The sequence below is a fragment of the Rhinolophus sinicus genome, chromosome 18 (genome assembly GCF_057876585.1).
Source record: "Rhinolophus sinicus isolate RSI-liver-muscle chromosome 18, RSI-T2T, whole genome shotgun sequence".
Taxonomy (NCBI): Eukaryota; Metazoa; Chordata; class Mammalia; order Chiroptera; family Rhinolophidae; genus Rhinolophus; species Rhinolophus sinicus.
The window spans coordinates 115,459,015-115,476,853 of NC_142518.1; the positions used below are offsets into that span (position 1 = coordinate 115,459,015).

The 17,839-nt window shown below is 35.3% G+C and overlaps 1 protein-coding gene across 1 annotated transcript in view; it reads right to left on the reverse strand.

Annotated features, from left to right (window-relative positions):
• The window catches only part of TEX11 (testis expressed 11), a 139,749-nt gene that overhangs the window by 93,345 nt on the left and 28,565 nt on the right, over positions 1 to 17,839 (reverse strand). The window contains exons 7-8 of the mRNA XM_019747905.3: positions 14,720 to 14,800; positions 3,104 to 3,189 (exon numbers count right to left, since the gene is read on the reverse strand). Of these exons, the coding sequence (XP_019603464.3) occupies positions 3,104 to 3,189; positions 14,720 to 14,800 (167 nt within the window). The remainder of the gene's footprint in view (positions 1 to 3,103; positions 3,190 to 14,719; positions 14,801 to 17,839) is intronic.

A 17,839-nucleotide genomic window follows, 5' to 3' on the forward strand; every position in this document is an offset into this window, starting at 1 on the left:
TGTGGAATAAAGTTCTGTATCAACAGTCTCTTCCCATTTAATTATTCTTGCCTTCTGCAAACAGAGGAGCTCAACATAGCAAGAACTACAAAAGGCAAGAAATAGGAGAAAAAATTACATTTGATTAAACAGAAAGCCTCTTAAACGTATTTACAAAGCTGGCATTCTGATTTCAAAGGCCTGAAATTTTATATTCTAGAGAGTCCTAACTGAATTTGTCATTGAATACATCAAGGCAGGGACCTTGACACCACAGTTAACTAAAGGACTCCCAATGTCATTCCCACGTACAGTGACCTTCTCTTAATCTGTGACATCTCTAATAAGGGGACGTGATCAAAAGAGTGTGGCAGAACCACGGAGAGCAGCAGCTGTTCTTGAACTTTTCTTAGCAAAAGAAAAGGCAGGGAAAAGACAAAAACCGAGAAAGGTCTAAAACAGATCTGTTAACAAGAACGGAGGGGAAGAAAAGAGCTTTACAAACCATACCCACTTACCACCCTTTGTGTTCTAGGCTTCTATTTCAACAAAATTGTAATATATTACAGCAATGTTGATACCCTATCATTTGTGTGAACATGGGGTTTTTCCTTTTAGACTGAAAGGGTACTTCCAAATTACATATAACCTCTCGCTTAAGATATTCACTGTCCTCAAAAGAGTTAAGCTTGTAGGAGGAAGTACACTCACTTTCCACAGCCTCCTTCTGGTATAAATTTTACAGAGAAGGGTGCTTAATTAGCAGCTATTCATTCCTGCTTGTATCAGCAACACTCCCAATAGCTTTCTCAACACATGGACGATTAAAGCATGAAGAAAAATTGTTCTAAAAATTATTAGCATATGATAGAAAATGTGGATGTTTATCCTTATGATTGATTTACCTGGGAACTCAACAAGTAATCCATGTTAGATTTCAATGTGATCAATTTTGGAACAAAGTAGTGAACTAGCCACATCAGTGCCCATTTGCAGTAAATAAGCAACATATTGCCTAGAGATAGCAGCAGCAGCTACCATTTACTGGGCAGTTTCTCCTTCTCACACATGTTGAACATTACAATACATGCATCATTACATTTAAGCTCTAAAATAATGCTAAAAAGTAGATATCACAACAGTCAATTTCACACTGATGTCATAGGTAATTAAATTTTGACTGAGAGTTGATCTAATACTAGAAAAACTACCCATTCTGCTAAAATTCCTATATTAATACTGATAATTATTTTGCCTCTTTTAAAACACATTAAATTTTTTTCAAGGCATTTGAAAATACTTTTAGCAAGTCATTTATACATCTCCAAAACATGTGGAAAAATAATCAGGCAAAGAGATTAAAATTGTATATACTAATTAGGACTGGAATTCTTCTTGTTTCCCCCAATCTCATTCTAGTGAAAAGAACACAAAGATTCACAAAATAGTGATGCTCTATAAATCAGTTATTAGAAAGATTTTTAAAAAAATTTTATTTTATTAAATTTAGTGGGGTGACAATTGTTAGTAAAATTACATAGATTTCAGGTGTACAATTCTGTATTACACTATATGACTGCAGATCAAATTATATTCCTAAAAACATAGCCACTAAATATGTAGTAAAAATGTGATATAATTAGCTTATGGCATGGCTATCAGTCATGTCCTGTCACCGTATTTTCCTTCTATAAGGTTTTCTAAAAAAGGATGACAGGCAAGAGGCCAATATCCCATGGCATCTGTGGAAATATCCTACATGTCATGCCACTTCAAGCCTCAGCCTACTCTTATGACCCATTCCCAGAGAACATTCACCCTCATTCTTGGCATAAACTTCAAGCTCACCTCCATAGACTTAAGCTTCCAGAAGCCATCTATGCACCAGCATGCTTTTTTTATTATTATTATTGCGCTTCCCATTCCTGTCTTCTTGACATGCTAGTCTTTTGATAGGTTGGTGCTATAAACTCTGCGTGCTCTACCCTCAAATCCTGCCAATCAGAGCTCACTCATCATTCGCTTTATAAAAAGGTTGTTCACTTAAAGGAAACCTGTTGCAAAACCTATGCTAAACTAGTTAGCTCCTACGGTATATTTTAAATAATTCAATTTATAAAATGATTTATACTACAATTTCAGGTATATTGCATTCTCAGTTGAGACATGTATAGCTCTTATAACTGCATGAGCTTGTTCTGTTAGGCATAGTTCTTTTATAGAGTTTGATCAATCTTTGAGCACTAAAGTCTTTTACATAAACAAGTTATTTGCATAAACATTTTGTTAGAGATATATATAGCTGTGAGTACTATAATCTTAATGACCATATTTGTATTTATTTCACTAAGGGCAAATGTAAATTTCCACGATAGTTAAAGTAATCATGGGAGTAGCTCCAAATAACCAAAACTAACCCTATTCTCAGAAAAGGAAAACATTCAATGAATTGATTTAATATATTTTACTCCATGATGCCCTGATATGAAAGCACCTTATGGAACATCTCCAGAAAAATACATTTTTCACATAAAATCATTTATTTAACTAGAAATTATTGAGTGTCTATATGTGTGAGAATCTGTGCTGGGCATAGGTATTCAGTGAAAGACAGGGTTATTGCATGTAGTTGCTATAGTTTTACCCTATTCCCTTGGTATTTCCAGATTCAACACAGCAGTACAAATTTTAGTATAGTACTGAGCATATAGTAAGTGCTAAATATATACTTACTTGACTGATATTAAAATACCAAAATTCATTTAGACTAATAATTTTAGCTGATCCTACTCCCACCCACCACCCCCTCCGCCTCATGCTCTGGGGTTGGCAGACAGCAGTATGTACCAAGGCAAAGAAAAACATTCCATATTCTTGATGGAGATACCAAGGAGGAATGGAGGGAGAGCACAGTCTTATGTTATGTTAAGAATAGAATACACTTTTCTATCAACTGGCAACATGTAAGAATAATAAACAATACATGTTAAAGGAGTAAATAAATTGAGCATGTCGGCTTTGAAGTCAGACAATGTTTAAACTGCCAAGGCACCCTACAGTAAGTATTAACTGAACTTTACGATAATATCCCTGTATTTACATTCATTATTTTTGTTTATGTTACCTCAGCCAGAAAGCACACTCTTCAAATTTATTCTGCAAGTAGGTTTCTACTCCAAAGTTGTAACAGAGAATATGAAGGTATCTGATCTGCAATATTAAAAAAAAAAACACATGTCAGATTCATGATTTCAGGAACATTAAAAAAAATCTACAGCAGTTCAGAGTCTTTAGACATACTTAAAGAGTTCTATACATCAAAATAACCCACTATTCCTTGTGAAAACCTCTCTATTTAAAGAGGAGCTGAAAAACATTCAGGTTGGCATTAGTTATGTATGGAAAAGTAATACAATATACTAGTAACAGAACTTGAAAGGTCCTTTATAACAGCAAGTGGAAAACCTAATCATTGCCAAGCAAAAGGACAGGCTAAAAAAGGCATTATGTTAGGGAGTATATTCAAAGCCCCCAAAAATTCACTGAGGGGAGGAAAAATTATTTTTCCCCAAAATTAAGACAACTTTAAATAATTCTAAAGTTCTGAAATTTGCCCAAAGCATTTATCTAGCCACAAGACTTATTTAGAAATAATTATTTTAATGGACCCTCTTTAACAGAAATTTTCTTTACATAAATTACCACTGAGCTAAAAGTAGGAACAAGTATGTGAATGATGCCACAGGAAAATACTCTTTTATGGATTAATGAGCACCTCAGTCCCTGCATCTTCCAGAATTTTCATCTGTCAAAATACTGGCAAATGGTGTACGAGAAAAAAAATTAATCTAATAATTTATCCAAATATCCCCTTTAGAAACCGTCTACCCAGAATCTGATTAGACCCATGTAAAGGAGTCCTTTATAAGTTTTACCTGAGTAAGACTACAGAGCAGATCCTCAATTAGGAATCCAAGATCTGAGGCAAGTTATTCATAAATAATATGTAAAGACCTGTCTTGCTTCTAAAAAAGTTTCCCTTTGAATTACAGTACATTCAGAAGTTCAATATGCATGCCTGAGCACATCAGACCTACTGTATATTTGAATCTAAAATAAAGAATAGTCTTGGTAATGTGCGTCTGGCAAGAATCCAGAAGTATTTCAATGCATTCTTGACATTTCAGCAGAAAAAGCTTAACTCATTATATGCCCCAGATCCCACAGGTTCACACAGGGACACACCAATTATGGAGCTAGACTGGAATAATGCAGCTCACACCCACTTGCTGCAGAGAGGCCTGCGACTAATTGTACAGAGGAAAATGGAAAAGAAAGCTTTTGATGAACATTTAAGTGTACTGAGTCTTTATTCAATTTCCTCAGTACTTGTCTCTGTCCTCATAAAACCTGCAAGTGGACCCATATTAAATGCTACTTCCTAGGAGAGAAAAAAATACGAAATAATAAACATGACAACATACCTGCAAAATACGAAAATATCTTTCAAGAGACCCACAGCATATTTTCAACATAATGACCAAAAAAATTTTCTAACTACCAATTCTGCCCCGTTCACTCATTCATTTATACCTTCAGCAATATTTACTAAGCATTTCCTAACTATTAGGTAGTATTTTAAGCATTAGAGATACATCAGTAAACAAAACAGACATAAATCTCTGCTCATGAAACATTTCTAATGGGGTATGAAGTGCTAAGATTCATGAAAGTATCTCTTTAAAAAATATGTTTCTAGCCTTTTATGGAGTGCTAACATCTCATTTTGCAAGCAATATACAATAGCAAAAAAAATTCAAAGAAGGTAGCTCTGTAAGGTTATTGTATATTGGGTTTTACTAATGCATTATGGGAGCTCCAGGACCCAGGGGATCTCTAGGACCTCCAGCTACTGCTACATCTCCTGCCCAGAAATGATAGCTGCAACCAAATACCAATGCCAAGATGAGATTATATAGATGATTTTTAAAACTTAATTAGATACTGATGCTAAAAATGAGTTTGATCACTAACTACTCAGTTTGTTACAAGGCCTTTTATTTTTAATTAACTAGATAACTTCATTTTCTGAAAATTACTTTGTAAATTGGGTTTTTAAAATTCAGAAAAAGCAAACCTCCTATTATTTTTAAAGTCTCAAATTCCAAGCTATTTTTCTTTGTGATTTTGTTGTTGTTTAAACATTTATAGGTCATGTATTTTTACATTGTTTTTCTATTTATAATAGTGTAGCAATAATTGAATGTAATTGCCTGGCTTTCTTCCTTATTGGCTTTAAGACATTCACCTTCCAATCCCTCCCTCCCTCAGCTTTCTCTAACCCTCAGATATCTCAGTAATGATCAATAGGTCATTAGTTATTTTTCCTGGCATTCTAAGATACAATTTTCCAAACACTTTATTTGCCTCTGAACAATACAGCATTACCTTCTGCCTTCATGTCAACACCTTACAGTAATTCCTAATCTAGTTTTGGGATACAGGAAGGATGTCTTCAGAAAAAAAGTTAGTTGGTTACTTAATTAAGTCCTTTTAAGTGAATAACACTATGTTAGCTTTTCCAACCTTTTTATCCAATCATTTCCTGTCATTATAAGATTTCCTGCTCTAGACTTTCAGGTCCCTTGTCTAAACCTTAAGCCCATCAAAAACACACTAAATACTTTCACTGACCTTTAAAATTAAAAATCATGAGTTTCCTAACACTATAGTTCTATCAAAAAAGTAAAATAACTCTTAACTGTCCAGACTAAATGGTCTTTTACTAGTAGCCCCATCCTGATGTAGGCTTAATTATTCTTCTATCACATGGCCTGTGTCCTCTAACTCAGCTCTTTCCTCTCTCCTTTTCCTCTTCCCTTTATCAGCTTTAACACTGCAATGCTACCAAAAGTTTTCTCTCCTTACACACCACCTAAGAATCTCCTCTCATATCTTTCAATATACAATTCAATGTCCATTAACTCTACAAAGCTTATTAAAGAAAGGTCTCTGTCCTCTAGCAATTTATAATGTGAAATAGACAGCAACCGAGGCAGAAAAAAGAGACAGTAAAAACATGCAAATGCAAACAATCCAAGAAACTTCACAGATAAAATTATCAGAATTACTAAGAGAGTTCAGAGAAGTTGCTAGATATTAAACAAACATTTATAAACAACTGCATCTTATATACCAATGACAAAAAACTTTTAAATATAATCTTTAAGGTATCACTTATGACAGCAACTGAATGCGAAATATCTTTATACAGAAAATTGTTCATCAAACTTGATAAGCTGACTCTACAATGAATATGAAAGAATAAAAGGCCCAGAACAGCTAAGGCAATATTGAAGAAGAACAAAGTAGAAGGACTTGTCCTATCAAGACTACACCAGGTTGAATAATGTCCCTTCTCCCAAATTCATGTCCTTCTGAAACTAGTGAATATTACCTAATTTGGAAACAGGGCCTTTGCAATGTAATCAAGACTAGGTCCTACTGGATTAGGGTGACCCCAAATCCAATATGACTTGTGTGCTTATATCACTGAAAAATCAAAGTGTAATTCTAAACATTCTACAGCATTCCTCCAACCCACAGGAAGGTGGGAGAAAGTAAACAGAAAGAAAAAGCAGGAAAAAACAAAAGGAAAACCAAAAAAGCCAGTATCAAGTTCCTGTTAAAGATGCCAGACTGAGCACACACAGTTACTCTGCTCTCTCCTGAAAACCCCAGTAAAACGATAGTGAAGGGAAAAAATGAATTGTGGTTAAAAAAAAAATAACACGACAAAATTTACCTCTTAACTACATTAAGTGTACAATTTAGTAGTGTGAACTATATTCACGTTGTGCAACAGGTCTCTACTTTTCATCATGCAAAACTGAAGCTGCCCACTGAACTCCTCATTTGCCGACCACCCAAGCCCTGGCAACCACCCTTCTACTCTCTGTTTCTATGAATTTGACTACTTTCAAGACCTCATGTAAGGGGAATCACACACTATTTGGCTTTTTCTGACTGGCTTGTTTCACTTAGCTTAGTGTGTTCAAGGCTCATATATTTGACAGGATTTCCTTCCTTTTTAAGGCTGAATAATATTCCACCGTATGGATAGACAACATTTTGCTTATCCACCGATGGACACTCAGGTGGCTTCCAGCTCTTGGCTGCTGTGAATGTGGCTGCTGTGAGCATGGGGGTGCACAGAGCTCTTCAAGAACCTGCTTCAGTTCTTTCGGGTGTATGCCCAGAGGTGGGATTGCTGGACTACACAGCAATTCTATTTTTCAATTTCTTGGGGAACTGCCATACTGTCTTCTAGAGCAGCTGCACCATTTCACATCCCCACCAACAGTGCACAGGGTTCTAGTATCTCCGAGTCCTCATCAACACTTGCCATCTTCTGTTTCTCTGATAGTGGCCATCCTAATGGGTGTGAAACAATATCTCATTGAGATTTTTATTTGCATTTCCTCAATGACTAGTGATTATCTGCATCTTTTCATACACTTGTTGGCCATCTGTGTATCTTCTCTGGAGAAACGTCTATTTAGGTCCTTTGCCCATTTTGTAAATCAGGTTATTTATTTCTGTTGTTAAGTCGAAGTTCTTTGCATATCCTGGATATTAACTCCTTATCAGATATAAGATTTATAAATATTTTCTCCCATTCCATCGGTTGCTTTTCAACTACGTTGCTTGTTTCCTTTGATGCACAGAAAATTTTAAGTTTGATGTAGTCCATCTTGTCTATTTTTGCTTTTGTTACCTGTGCCAAATCCAATGTCATAAAGTTCTTCCCATCTTCTTCTAGAAGTTTTATAGTTTTAGTTTTTATAGTCTTACATGTAGGTCTTCAATCCACCCTGAGTTAATTTTGATATATGGTGTGAGGTAAAGGTCCAACTTGACTTCCCCATTGAGCGGCCTTGGCACCCGTGTTGAAGATCATTTGACCATATATGCAAAGTTTATTTCTGGGCTCTCTATTCTGTTCCATTGGTCTATATTTCTGTCTTTATGGTTGTACCACAGTGTTTTGGTTGCTGTAGTTTTGTAATATGTTTTGAAATCAGGAAGTGTGAGGCCTCCAACTTTATTCTTCATTTTCAAGATTTTTTTGGCTATTTAGGTCCCTTGAGATTCCATATTCATTTTCGAAGTTTTTTTTCTGTGTCTGTAAAAGATGCCACTGGGATTTTGACACTGACATGACACTGAGTCTATAGATAGCTTTGAATAGTATAAACATTTTAACAATATTAAGTCTTCCAATCTATAAACACAGGATATCTTTCCATTTATTTGTTCCTGCTTTATTTTTTTCATCAGTTTGTTATAGCTTTCAGTGTACAAGTCTTTCACCTACTTAGGTAAATTTATTCTTCAGTATTTTATTCCTTTTGATGCTATTAAGTAAAAATTTTTTAAAAGGCACAAAACCACTAGGATAAATACAACAGGACAGCATAACAAGATCACATTATTTTAGAAGCTGGAAAATAAATGGATAAATTAGTAACTGACTTAGTATAAATGAGATAGCAGAATACTATACTAGCAATGTGGAAAGCTGAGAAGCAACCCAATTTATATTGCCATAACCACCTCCCAATTACAGCAGTTGGCACCCAAGATACCTTGCAAAGGTGAAGTATTGGTTGAAGCTATGTTTGAGATGGATTTAGACCATCATGTCCCCTTCCTCATTCAGATAAACAACTGCAACAGACTGCAGGTTGCAAAACAGAGGATCTCTGACCTTGGGGAGATGAGGCACAATTGAGGGTAGTGGTGCTGTACTGAATAGAGGGTGATTAAGGAAAAATGTACAAACTGAGTATCAAGACCCAAGTCTTTGTTCCCTCCTCCTTGACCCCCAGAACCCAAGAAGCCAGGTACTGGATCTCTAAGGGATAGACTGGAGGAGGCTTCTATGGGAAATTTGACCAGCCCAAGAGAAAAGATCCAAGGACACTGAAATTAGCAAGCAGCCTACCCTACAGAACACCTCATCCACATGAAATTACAGAGAAGACCTAGGAACAGAGCTTCCAATGAGATTTTTAGTGTTTTGTTATTAAAGATAAGCAGCTAGTGATCATTGGACATTTGAGGAAAGCATCTAATAGAAAGGCAGAGACAAAACACACATGCACACAACACAAAAAATCACCTTGGAGAAAAAACAGATTATGCAGAGAACAAATATGGGGGAGAGAAATTTGTCAATATCTTCTAAGAGAGAAAATAATATATTGCAAGCCTGAAATAATAACAGGATGCTATGCAACAAATAAGTGCTGGCAAGGATGTGGAGAAAAGGGAACCCTCATGCACCGTTGGTGGGATTGCAAATTGGTACAGCCGCTGTGGAAAACAGTATGGTGGGGTCCTAAAAAATTAAAAATAGAGCTACCTTATGTCCCAGCAATCACACTTCTGGGTATTTATCCGAAGAAAACAAAAACACTAACTTAAAAAGATATATGGACCCCTATGATCACTGCAGCATTGTTTACAATAGCCAAGATATGGAAGCTAAGTGTCTATCAACAGATGACTGCACAAAGATGTGGTGTGCTACGCTGTACCTGAAACTAATACAATAGTAAATGTCAACTGTAATTGAATCTTTTTAAATAACCACCTCAAAAAACATAATACAGCATAGTGACTACGGTTAATAATACTGTACTGCATATTTGAAAGTTGTTAAGAAAATGAATCTTAAAATTCTCATAACAAGAAAAAAAAATTTGTAATTATGTATGGTGACAGATGTTAACTAGACTGATTGTGGTGATCATTTTGTGGTGTATACAAATATTGAATCATTATGTTGTACACCTGACACTAATACAGTGTTATGTATAGATTATACTAGGTTGGTGCAAAAGGAATTGCAGTTTTTGCAATTATTTTTAACCTTTTAAACCTCAATTACTTTTGCATCAACCTAATACCTCAATTTTTTAAAAAATAAATCAATTGACAAAAAAGATGTGATAGATATATGTGCATGTATATATTCATACATGCGATGGAATATTACTCTGCAATAAAAAAGAATGAAATCTTACCATTTGCGACAACATGGATGAACCCAGAGGGTATTATGCTAAGTGAAGTGAGTCAGACAGAGAAAGATAAATACAATATAATTTTACATCTAGTTAAACTATAAATGTGATGGTAGAATGAAAATATGCTTAGACATGCAGAGTCTAAATAAACCTATATCCCTTGCTACCATTGTCAGGAAGCTACTGGAGAATATGCCCCACAAAAATGAGGGATTAAAACCACAAAAAGAAAGACACAAGAATCACAAAACAGAGAGCAAACTGAGAGAGAAGTGAGGGGAGTTCCCAAGTAAATGGAGAAGGAAGATCTCAAACCACAACTGTGTAACATGACGAGAAGAGCAACCTGCCCACATTAGAGCAGGTCAGAAACCGTGGGGCAAATTCCTTCAAGCAAACTGATAAAGTAACTAAAATATTTCAATATATTCAAAAGAAGTTTACTTAATTAGGGGAGAGAGAATATTGGAGAAGAGATCATATTAAGTACATGGAAAACTAATTGATTAGGAAAACCAACGCAATTATTAACTCCAGAGGAAACAAAATGCTGTTCAGGCAAGAAAAAGTAATCCTAGTACCCTATATGGTTCAAATGAAAATAGCATTCACATAACATAGCAGTATAAACACTGAATAGTAATCTAACCAAAATTATGGTATAACCATGTAGAGAAAATAGAGTGGCAGGAAGTAGGCATATGTGTGGTGGGGTAAGGGGAGACTGAAAAAGATTTAAATTCATCTTTTAAAGTGGCAAGTCAATAGATGATACCTAAAACTGAAAAATCAAGAACTGGCAGTGTAAGAACACTATTTAGAGATATGGAGGTAAATATAAAAAGACCCAGCTGAAATAACTGAAAGTAGCTATTCTGCAAGATTAAAAAAAAAAAAAAAAAGTGGAGGGGTATGGGACTAGTGATTTTGTAACAAGAATTGTAGAATTATTTTTTCTCTTTAAACTATGTGTTAGTGATAAAAATTTAAAAATTACATGTAAAAGCAGGCATAGAAAGTAAACCACACACATTTAAAAGCAACAATGATAGAAGGAACTAAAAATAAACACAGATTTGTTAGAAGCATTAATATTCGAATGGCTATGCCAAGAGCCTGACTGCAGCCCAGAACATGAAAAAGTTGATCAAGCTTTCCATATGCTGTAGGTGTTTAGTTAAAAAGTATATAACTCACTTAAAATTTAATGGAACATGTCATTACAAAGATTCCAATGAGTCATTTTTAAGGCTCAAGTGATTTTGAGTTTGGAATGAAAGTCGATACCTTAAGTAAGTTACGCTCTCCCAGATACACAAAGCAGTGGGTGGAAAGGGTCAGAGAAAGTAATTACATCCCAGCTAGCCATGACAGGCAGAAAACTGAATTTTACTTCCAGAGAAATAATTCATTTGTGTGCCATGAGATTAGATTTTACTACAGAGAGAGGTATACAAAGTCTTATATAAGTGTTAAACATTTGGCTACAAAATGGTAAGTATAAATAGGCAAAAGAGTGGTAATAAAGTCTAGGCATCCTAGACTTCATTTAGAAGCTTTGTGCCTCTACAGAAGAACAGGAATGAAATCTAGCTGAATCTTGATTTAATTACTTCAAAGGGTTTAAGAGACTAATCAGCCATTTTCCTTGTGTAAATGAAGTTTCAGTGAAGTAAAACTCTACACAGAAAATAAATTCTAGAGCAAACTAAAAATAGAAAGATAAAAGCAAGGCAAACACAAATCAACTAATGAAAATAAAATTCTAATTAAAGTTTCAAATCTTGAGGAGAAATAGGGAAAAACTAAGAAAACAATCTGCTAACAGGTTTTTGCTATAAAAATATAAACAGACACACATACACTCTGGGCCATGGCCCAGGGTTTCGGTAAATTGAAGACTAGGCATTTTTGTACTGAAGGGACATTTGAGACCATGTTGTCATACACTCATTTGACAAATGAGGACACTGATTATCAGAGCAGTGAAGTGTCTCACCACTAGCCACACTGGTAAGTATCTCCTTCTACAATGCTGTACCTATATCACAAAACTTGTTTTGAGTAATTATAAGTCTTAAATATCAAAGAAAGTCTCTCTGTTCTACTTACCGAAGTAGGTAAACATATGCAAACATTTTTTAAATAATTGTTCATATAGGAAGAATTTTCCAAGTCTCACTAAACAAAGTTCAGTTACACAAAATATCACTACGACCCAATTATTCCAGTTAACTGATTTTTCACTATGTACCTATAGAATCTAGGCACTAAACCAATTATTTCCAACCATCTCATTATCTGATTTCACGACACCTCCATCAAACTCCTAGAAGTGTTGTGTGGCATATATTTACTTTAACATAGACGCTAACTTTAACTTGCTTTAGAGTAGGTTTTTCGGTTTCTGATTTTTAAAATAAAATCAATTTCATAAATTCCTCTTCCAAGGACTAGAGACATCGTCATGTTAAGTCAGCCATGCCTCGTACCCAGTTTTCATGCACTTTCTCTTCTTTGTAACAGTAGCCAGCTGAATTACATACAGGCTTGTTAGGAACTTCTTTTTATAGTTCTATAATTTTCCAGAGGGGAAAATTACAGAGACTCTGGGGGCTACATGGTTTCCTTGATAAGATTCTACGCAAGCATTCTAGTATAAGAATGTATTGTTCATCTACACAGGGGACGAGCATAGAAAGTCAGAGCCCAAGGAGGGTGAGAGAACATCTGTTAGGTTGGTGCAAAAGTAACTGCAGGTTGTACAGTATTGTGAATGTACTTAATATCACTGGATTGTACACTAAAATGGTTAAAATGGATAATTTCATGTTTTCAGGGAATTGCAATAAAAATATATTATAGAATATCAAGTAATAAATATAGAAAGATGAAATTATAAAAGTAGCCAGTTGTCAACCATTATATTACTAATTTAGGCAATAAATATCCATGAATAGTAAAAGTGGGATGAGAAATTGGATTTTAAATAGTCTCAAAGTATCACCCCACAAAAGACTTATGAATAACAAAGAGAAAATACGTGTGTTTACCATAGAGAAACCTGTAAGATCCCATTTTAATCAAGAAATCAAAGTTAGCACCACCAATAATAGAATAATGGATCCTGTATGCCACTCAATTGGAAGCCATGAGAACACAGAATCACTTCTGTGATTTTCTGGCCCCAAATTCATAACCTGGTTTAATCAGGAGGAAACTTTGAACAAACCCAAATTAAGTGTGGGGGAATCAGGGAGATGTTGAAGGGTACAAATGTGAAACCAGTCCTGGCCATCTAATGCACAACATAGTCAACAGTCCTGTATTATAAATTTCAACATTGCTAAGAGACTAGATCTTAGCTGCTTTCAACACAAAAAAGAAATGATAATTTGTGACCTGATAAAGGTGTTAGCTAACGCTATTACAGTAATCATACTGCAATATATAAATGTATCAAACCAACACACCACACACCTCAAATTTACACAACGTTATGTGGCCAATTTATATGGGAATAAAACAACTTTTTAACTAAAAATAAAATTTAAGCTATGTTCTATAAAATGACTGGTCTGTAATCTTCAAAACTGCCAAGATCATGAAAGTCAAGGCAAGAGTGAGGAAGTGTTACAAATTGAAAGAGACTGGAGACCAGGTACAGTCCTAGATTGAACCCAGTTTGTATCAAGGACAGTACTGGGAAACTTGAATGGGGTCTCTGGACAAAGGGTGTACAGGAGTTCTTTTTTTTTTTTTTTTAGCCCATCAGTAGATGACTGGATTAAGAAACTGTGGTACATTTATACAATGGAGTATTACACAGCCATAAAGAAAAATGAAATCTTACCATTTGCAACAAATATGGATGGACCTAGAGAACATTATGCTACGTACAGCAGTTCTTTGAAGTATTCTTGTAACATTTTTGTAAATATGAAATTGCTTTAAAAATTTTAAAGCTGAGAAGAGTACCTAGCATGTAATTGGCAATATAGTAATATTTACGGAATCCAGTTCTATATTATAACACAGAACTTAGAGAAAAAGTAAGGTCAATATCACAAGCAGGTACGATTTACGGAGCCTTGGGAACATTCTCCCTGTCTCTGTTATCTCCCAAAGATATTCTTGTTATCGATTCCCTCTGTGATAGTAAACACTGAAGTAGGCATGGGCACTGAAACAGGGGAGAAAGAATGGAAAAGGGAGATAAAGTAGAGAAATAAAAACTTATCAACTCTGGAATTTTGATGAGATGCAGTCTGGGACGCAGGCTTTATTTATCCTATCAAATCTCTGACACCTCCAAATCCCAATATAGAAAAATACTATGGCAGTGATCTGATTAACTGCTGTCAACCTTATCAGCAGGGAAATAAACTCATTTTTTTCTTTCATCTCAGAGCATGAAATGTGAGGAAATATTATCAGAAAGGTTTGACAATAAAAAGGAAAGCAAAGAAATGTTAAGAAATAACCCATATTGTTTTTTAAAACACCCTTTCTAGTAAAGAAGCACACAAAATATTTCAAAGATCAACGCAGTGGAACTGAAAGGGTTGCAGAAGGCAGCAATAATTCTTCCTAAAACTTGATATATTTTCAAACTCTTGAAGAATAAAAGCAGAGGTTTCCCTTACCATTTTAGGGAGCCTCATCAACATATCCTTACAGCGCATGACACATGCAGATGCTCTTTGAAAATCATCTTGAGCAATTGCCTGGGAAAGGAAAAAAAAATGTCAATAACTGGTTAAAATGAAACAAGCTATTTGTCTATAAGTCAATTTTAATGTATTTTAACTGGTGTTAAAAAGCCTTCATTTGTTTTCTAATTCTTTTCGCAACACTAGTTGGTCTAGCTAAACACAATAGCCAGGTCAAAATACAGAGAAATAAGTGACAAGAATCATGGGTAACACAGAGTTGACACTGAATGACTGGGAGTCACTTCCTTTTTCTGGAAACGCCAGAAGTGATGTAGAATCCTATGTTATTATATGATGGTATAATGCCATGTCTAGTAGACGCTTCCACAGCTTGAAGAGCTCTTGTATTTATCTCCACATTAGAAAACAGAAGAGTGTTGTCCTAAAACAGGCTCACAATAACCTCATGGTCTCAACTGCTGTGAACGAATGTCTGCTATGAAAGGCAATTTAGTGCTCTCTGGTCTTGGATTCTGAAGAGCTCCTCTGATATTTATTATGCATAACCTTGAAGCTCTGGCTGCAGTTTCCTCATCTATAAAATGAGGACACTGTAGTAGCTTATCTCTAAGAGTCCTTTCAGCGCTACCATTCTATGACTGAACACCCTCAATTGAACAAAAACATCAATTTCACATTATGTAGGCACTTGTCAAAAAGGCTTGTTTTAGTCATTTAAGAATTTAGCTGCAAATATATGGTGATGGAAAGATAATTGACTCTGGGTGGTGAACACATGATGTGATATATAAATGATGTATTACAGAATTGTACACCTGAAATCTATATAACTTTACTAACAATTGTCACCCCAATAAACTTTAATTAGAAAAAAAAAGAATTTAGCTGACAAGGCCTATTTAAAAAAAAAACAAACCATGGACATATGCAAGAAAATAATTTTATAGTGTACTTTGTAGGAGAAAAATATCCCTACATTTGCTTTTTTTTCCCTCTTCCTTATGTGGTGTCAAATATTCTTGTGCTTTAGATAAGAAAATTAATTGAGTAGAGAAGAAAAATTTCAAAATATAAGAAGCCAGCTTCTCTCCAGTTTTCTCCTCTACCTGCTAAATATTAAGCTTGACATCTTACTAAGTAGATTCTCTCCTCTAAGGCTTCAATACTACATTATGTTAAAGGAGAAAATAAATCGCAAACACAAGAGTCTCAAGAAGCCAAATTTCAATTATCTACAGATATAAAATAATATTCGTATCTATACAAATAAATGATGAATACTTGGCTGATTGATTCATTATTCAAGGTGGAGAAAATCTTTTGATAAAAAACAAATGCTGAGTGATAAACCCCATATTGGAGGAGGGTGGTTTCTGTTCGTATAACATATAAAACAATATAAGCCTTTAATGCTCAAAGAATCCGTAAGGTGTCTATCATTAACCAGATTTTAGACGATATCAAAGCTCTATAATTCAAACTAGTTTTGAAAATTCATTCACATGTACGGCCAGAAATCAACAATTCAAATCCCAAAGATTGAGAATTCAGACAAAGAAGTCTTAAGGAAAAGGCAGCATAATGTCTTTAAAAATCACATGCGCAGGTCCCATTACTGGGAGAACCTGGTTCACTAGGTCTGGGATGATGCCCAGCCTATGCTGATATCATACAAAGAAAACGGGCTTTGCATTCCCAGCTTTTCCACTTCATTGCTCAGTGACCCTAGGCAAGTTACAACCTCTTGGAGCCTCAATTTCCCTAAATGTAAAATAGGGATAGTAATTTCTACCACATAGGATTGATCTTAGGAGGATCAAATGAGACCACAGATGTAAAATATTCTGTAAACTGTAAGGCAACATACAAAAATGTGAACAATTTTAGCAGTCAAAACTACCACCAGTGCCAAGAATTGGAACCAAGGAGGTTATTTGCTCTTATGTGGTACACCTCTGTGAAATCATAACCTAGCAGATCTGTAAAGTACCATAACTTATACTGATGGATTAAGGAACTTAGGCTTGCCCTTCCTTGGAAGAGAAAAGAAAAGCTCCAAGGTTGGAGATGCTCCATCATGCAAGGAATTAAATGCTAGACTGACCATCACCTACTATGCTGCTAAGTGATGATGACAACACAGTCAATCTAAAGACAGTAAACTCTGCCGAATGGACCTACTAAAAGTTTATGCTAACTTCAACCAGACTATCGCTTCAGCTCAGCAATCAAAAATGTTACAGCTCCCGGTGCATGTCAAGTGTATTAGTAGGTACAACTTAGTTTCCTTCTCTGTTGATTTCCTTGGGTCATTTTCCACACACATGTGCAAGCCCTTTTTCATATTCTTCAAGCGCTCCGTAGCATGCCACATCCTGCTACTGCAGCCTGCCCAAAATTACTCCACCTCCCACCTTAATAGAAAGAACTCATGAGCTCCATTATCCAACATCTAATTCTCCTCTGCAACTCAAAATACCTTATGTCCCTTTCCTTACCAGAAACAGTTAGTCTTGTTAATTTTCACAGCAAAGATGGATGTTCATCCTTTGTTTTACTGTGGAACTTCATTCATATTTCTTTTAAAGCAATTACCCTGTTGTAATGCATCTGTTTCCACATCTACACCTCCCACAAAAGTTACCTTAAGTTCCTAGGAGAGAGGTACCACATATGACAGTTATTGACCTTTTTATCTCTAGTGCACAGAGCACTGACTCATCTAGCAAGCACTAAATAAATGTTTAGCCCTCTCTACACACACGTGATCAGATTTGTTTCCATCTCCTTCTGGTTTATGCCCCATCGTTTAACCTCCCTCCTCTTTATCCAACTCCTCCAATCTTCTTCTCCCTGTTTTTTTATGTTCCACCTATAATATGCTCATACAGTGGTTTCTATTTTGAAAATAAACTTTCTTTGACCATGCTTCTCTCAGTAGCTACAACTCAATTTTTCTTCTCATTGTCAAACATCCTGACACAATATACTTTATTAATGGCTCTCAACTTTTAGCATATAACAGAATTATTCAGAAGGCTTGCTGAAACACAGATTATTGGGCTTTTACCTCCCGGATTTTGAACAACT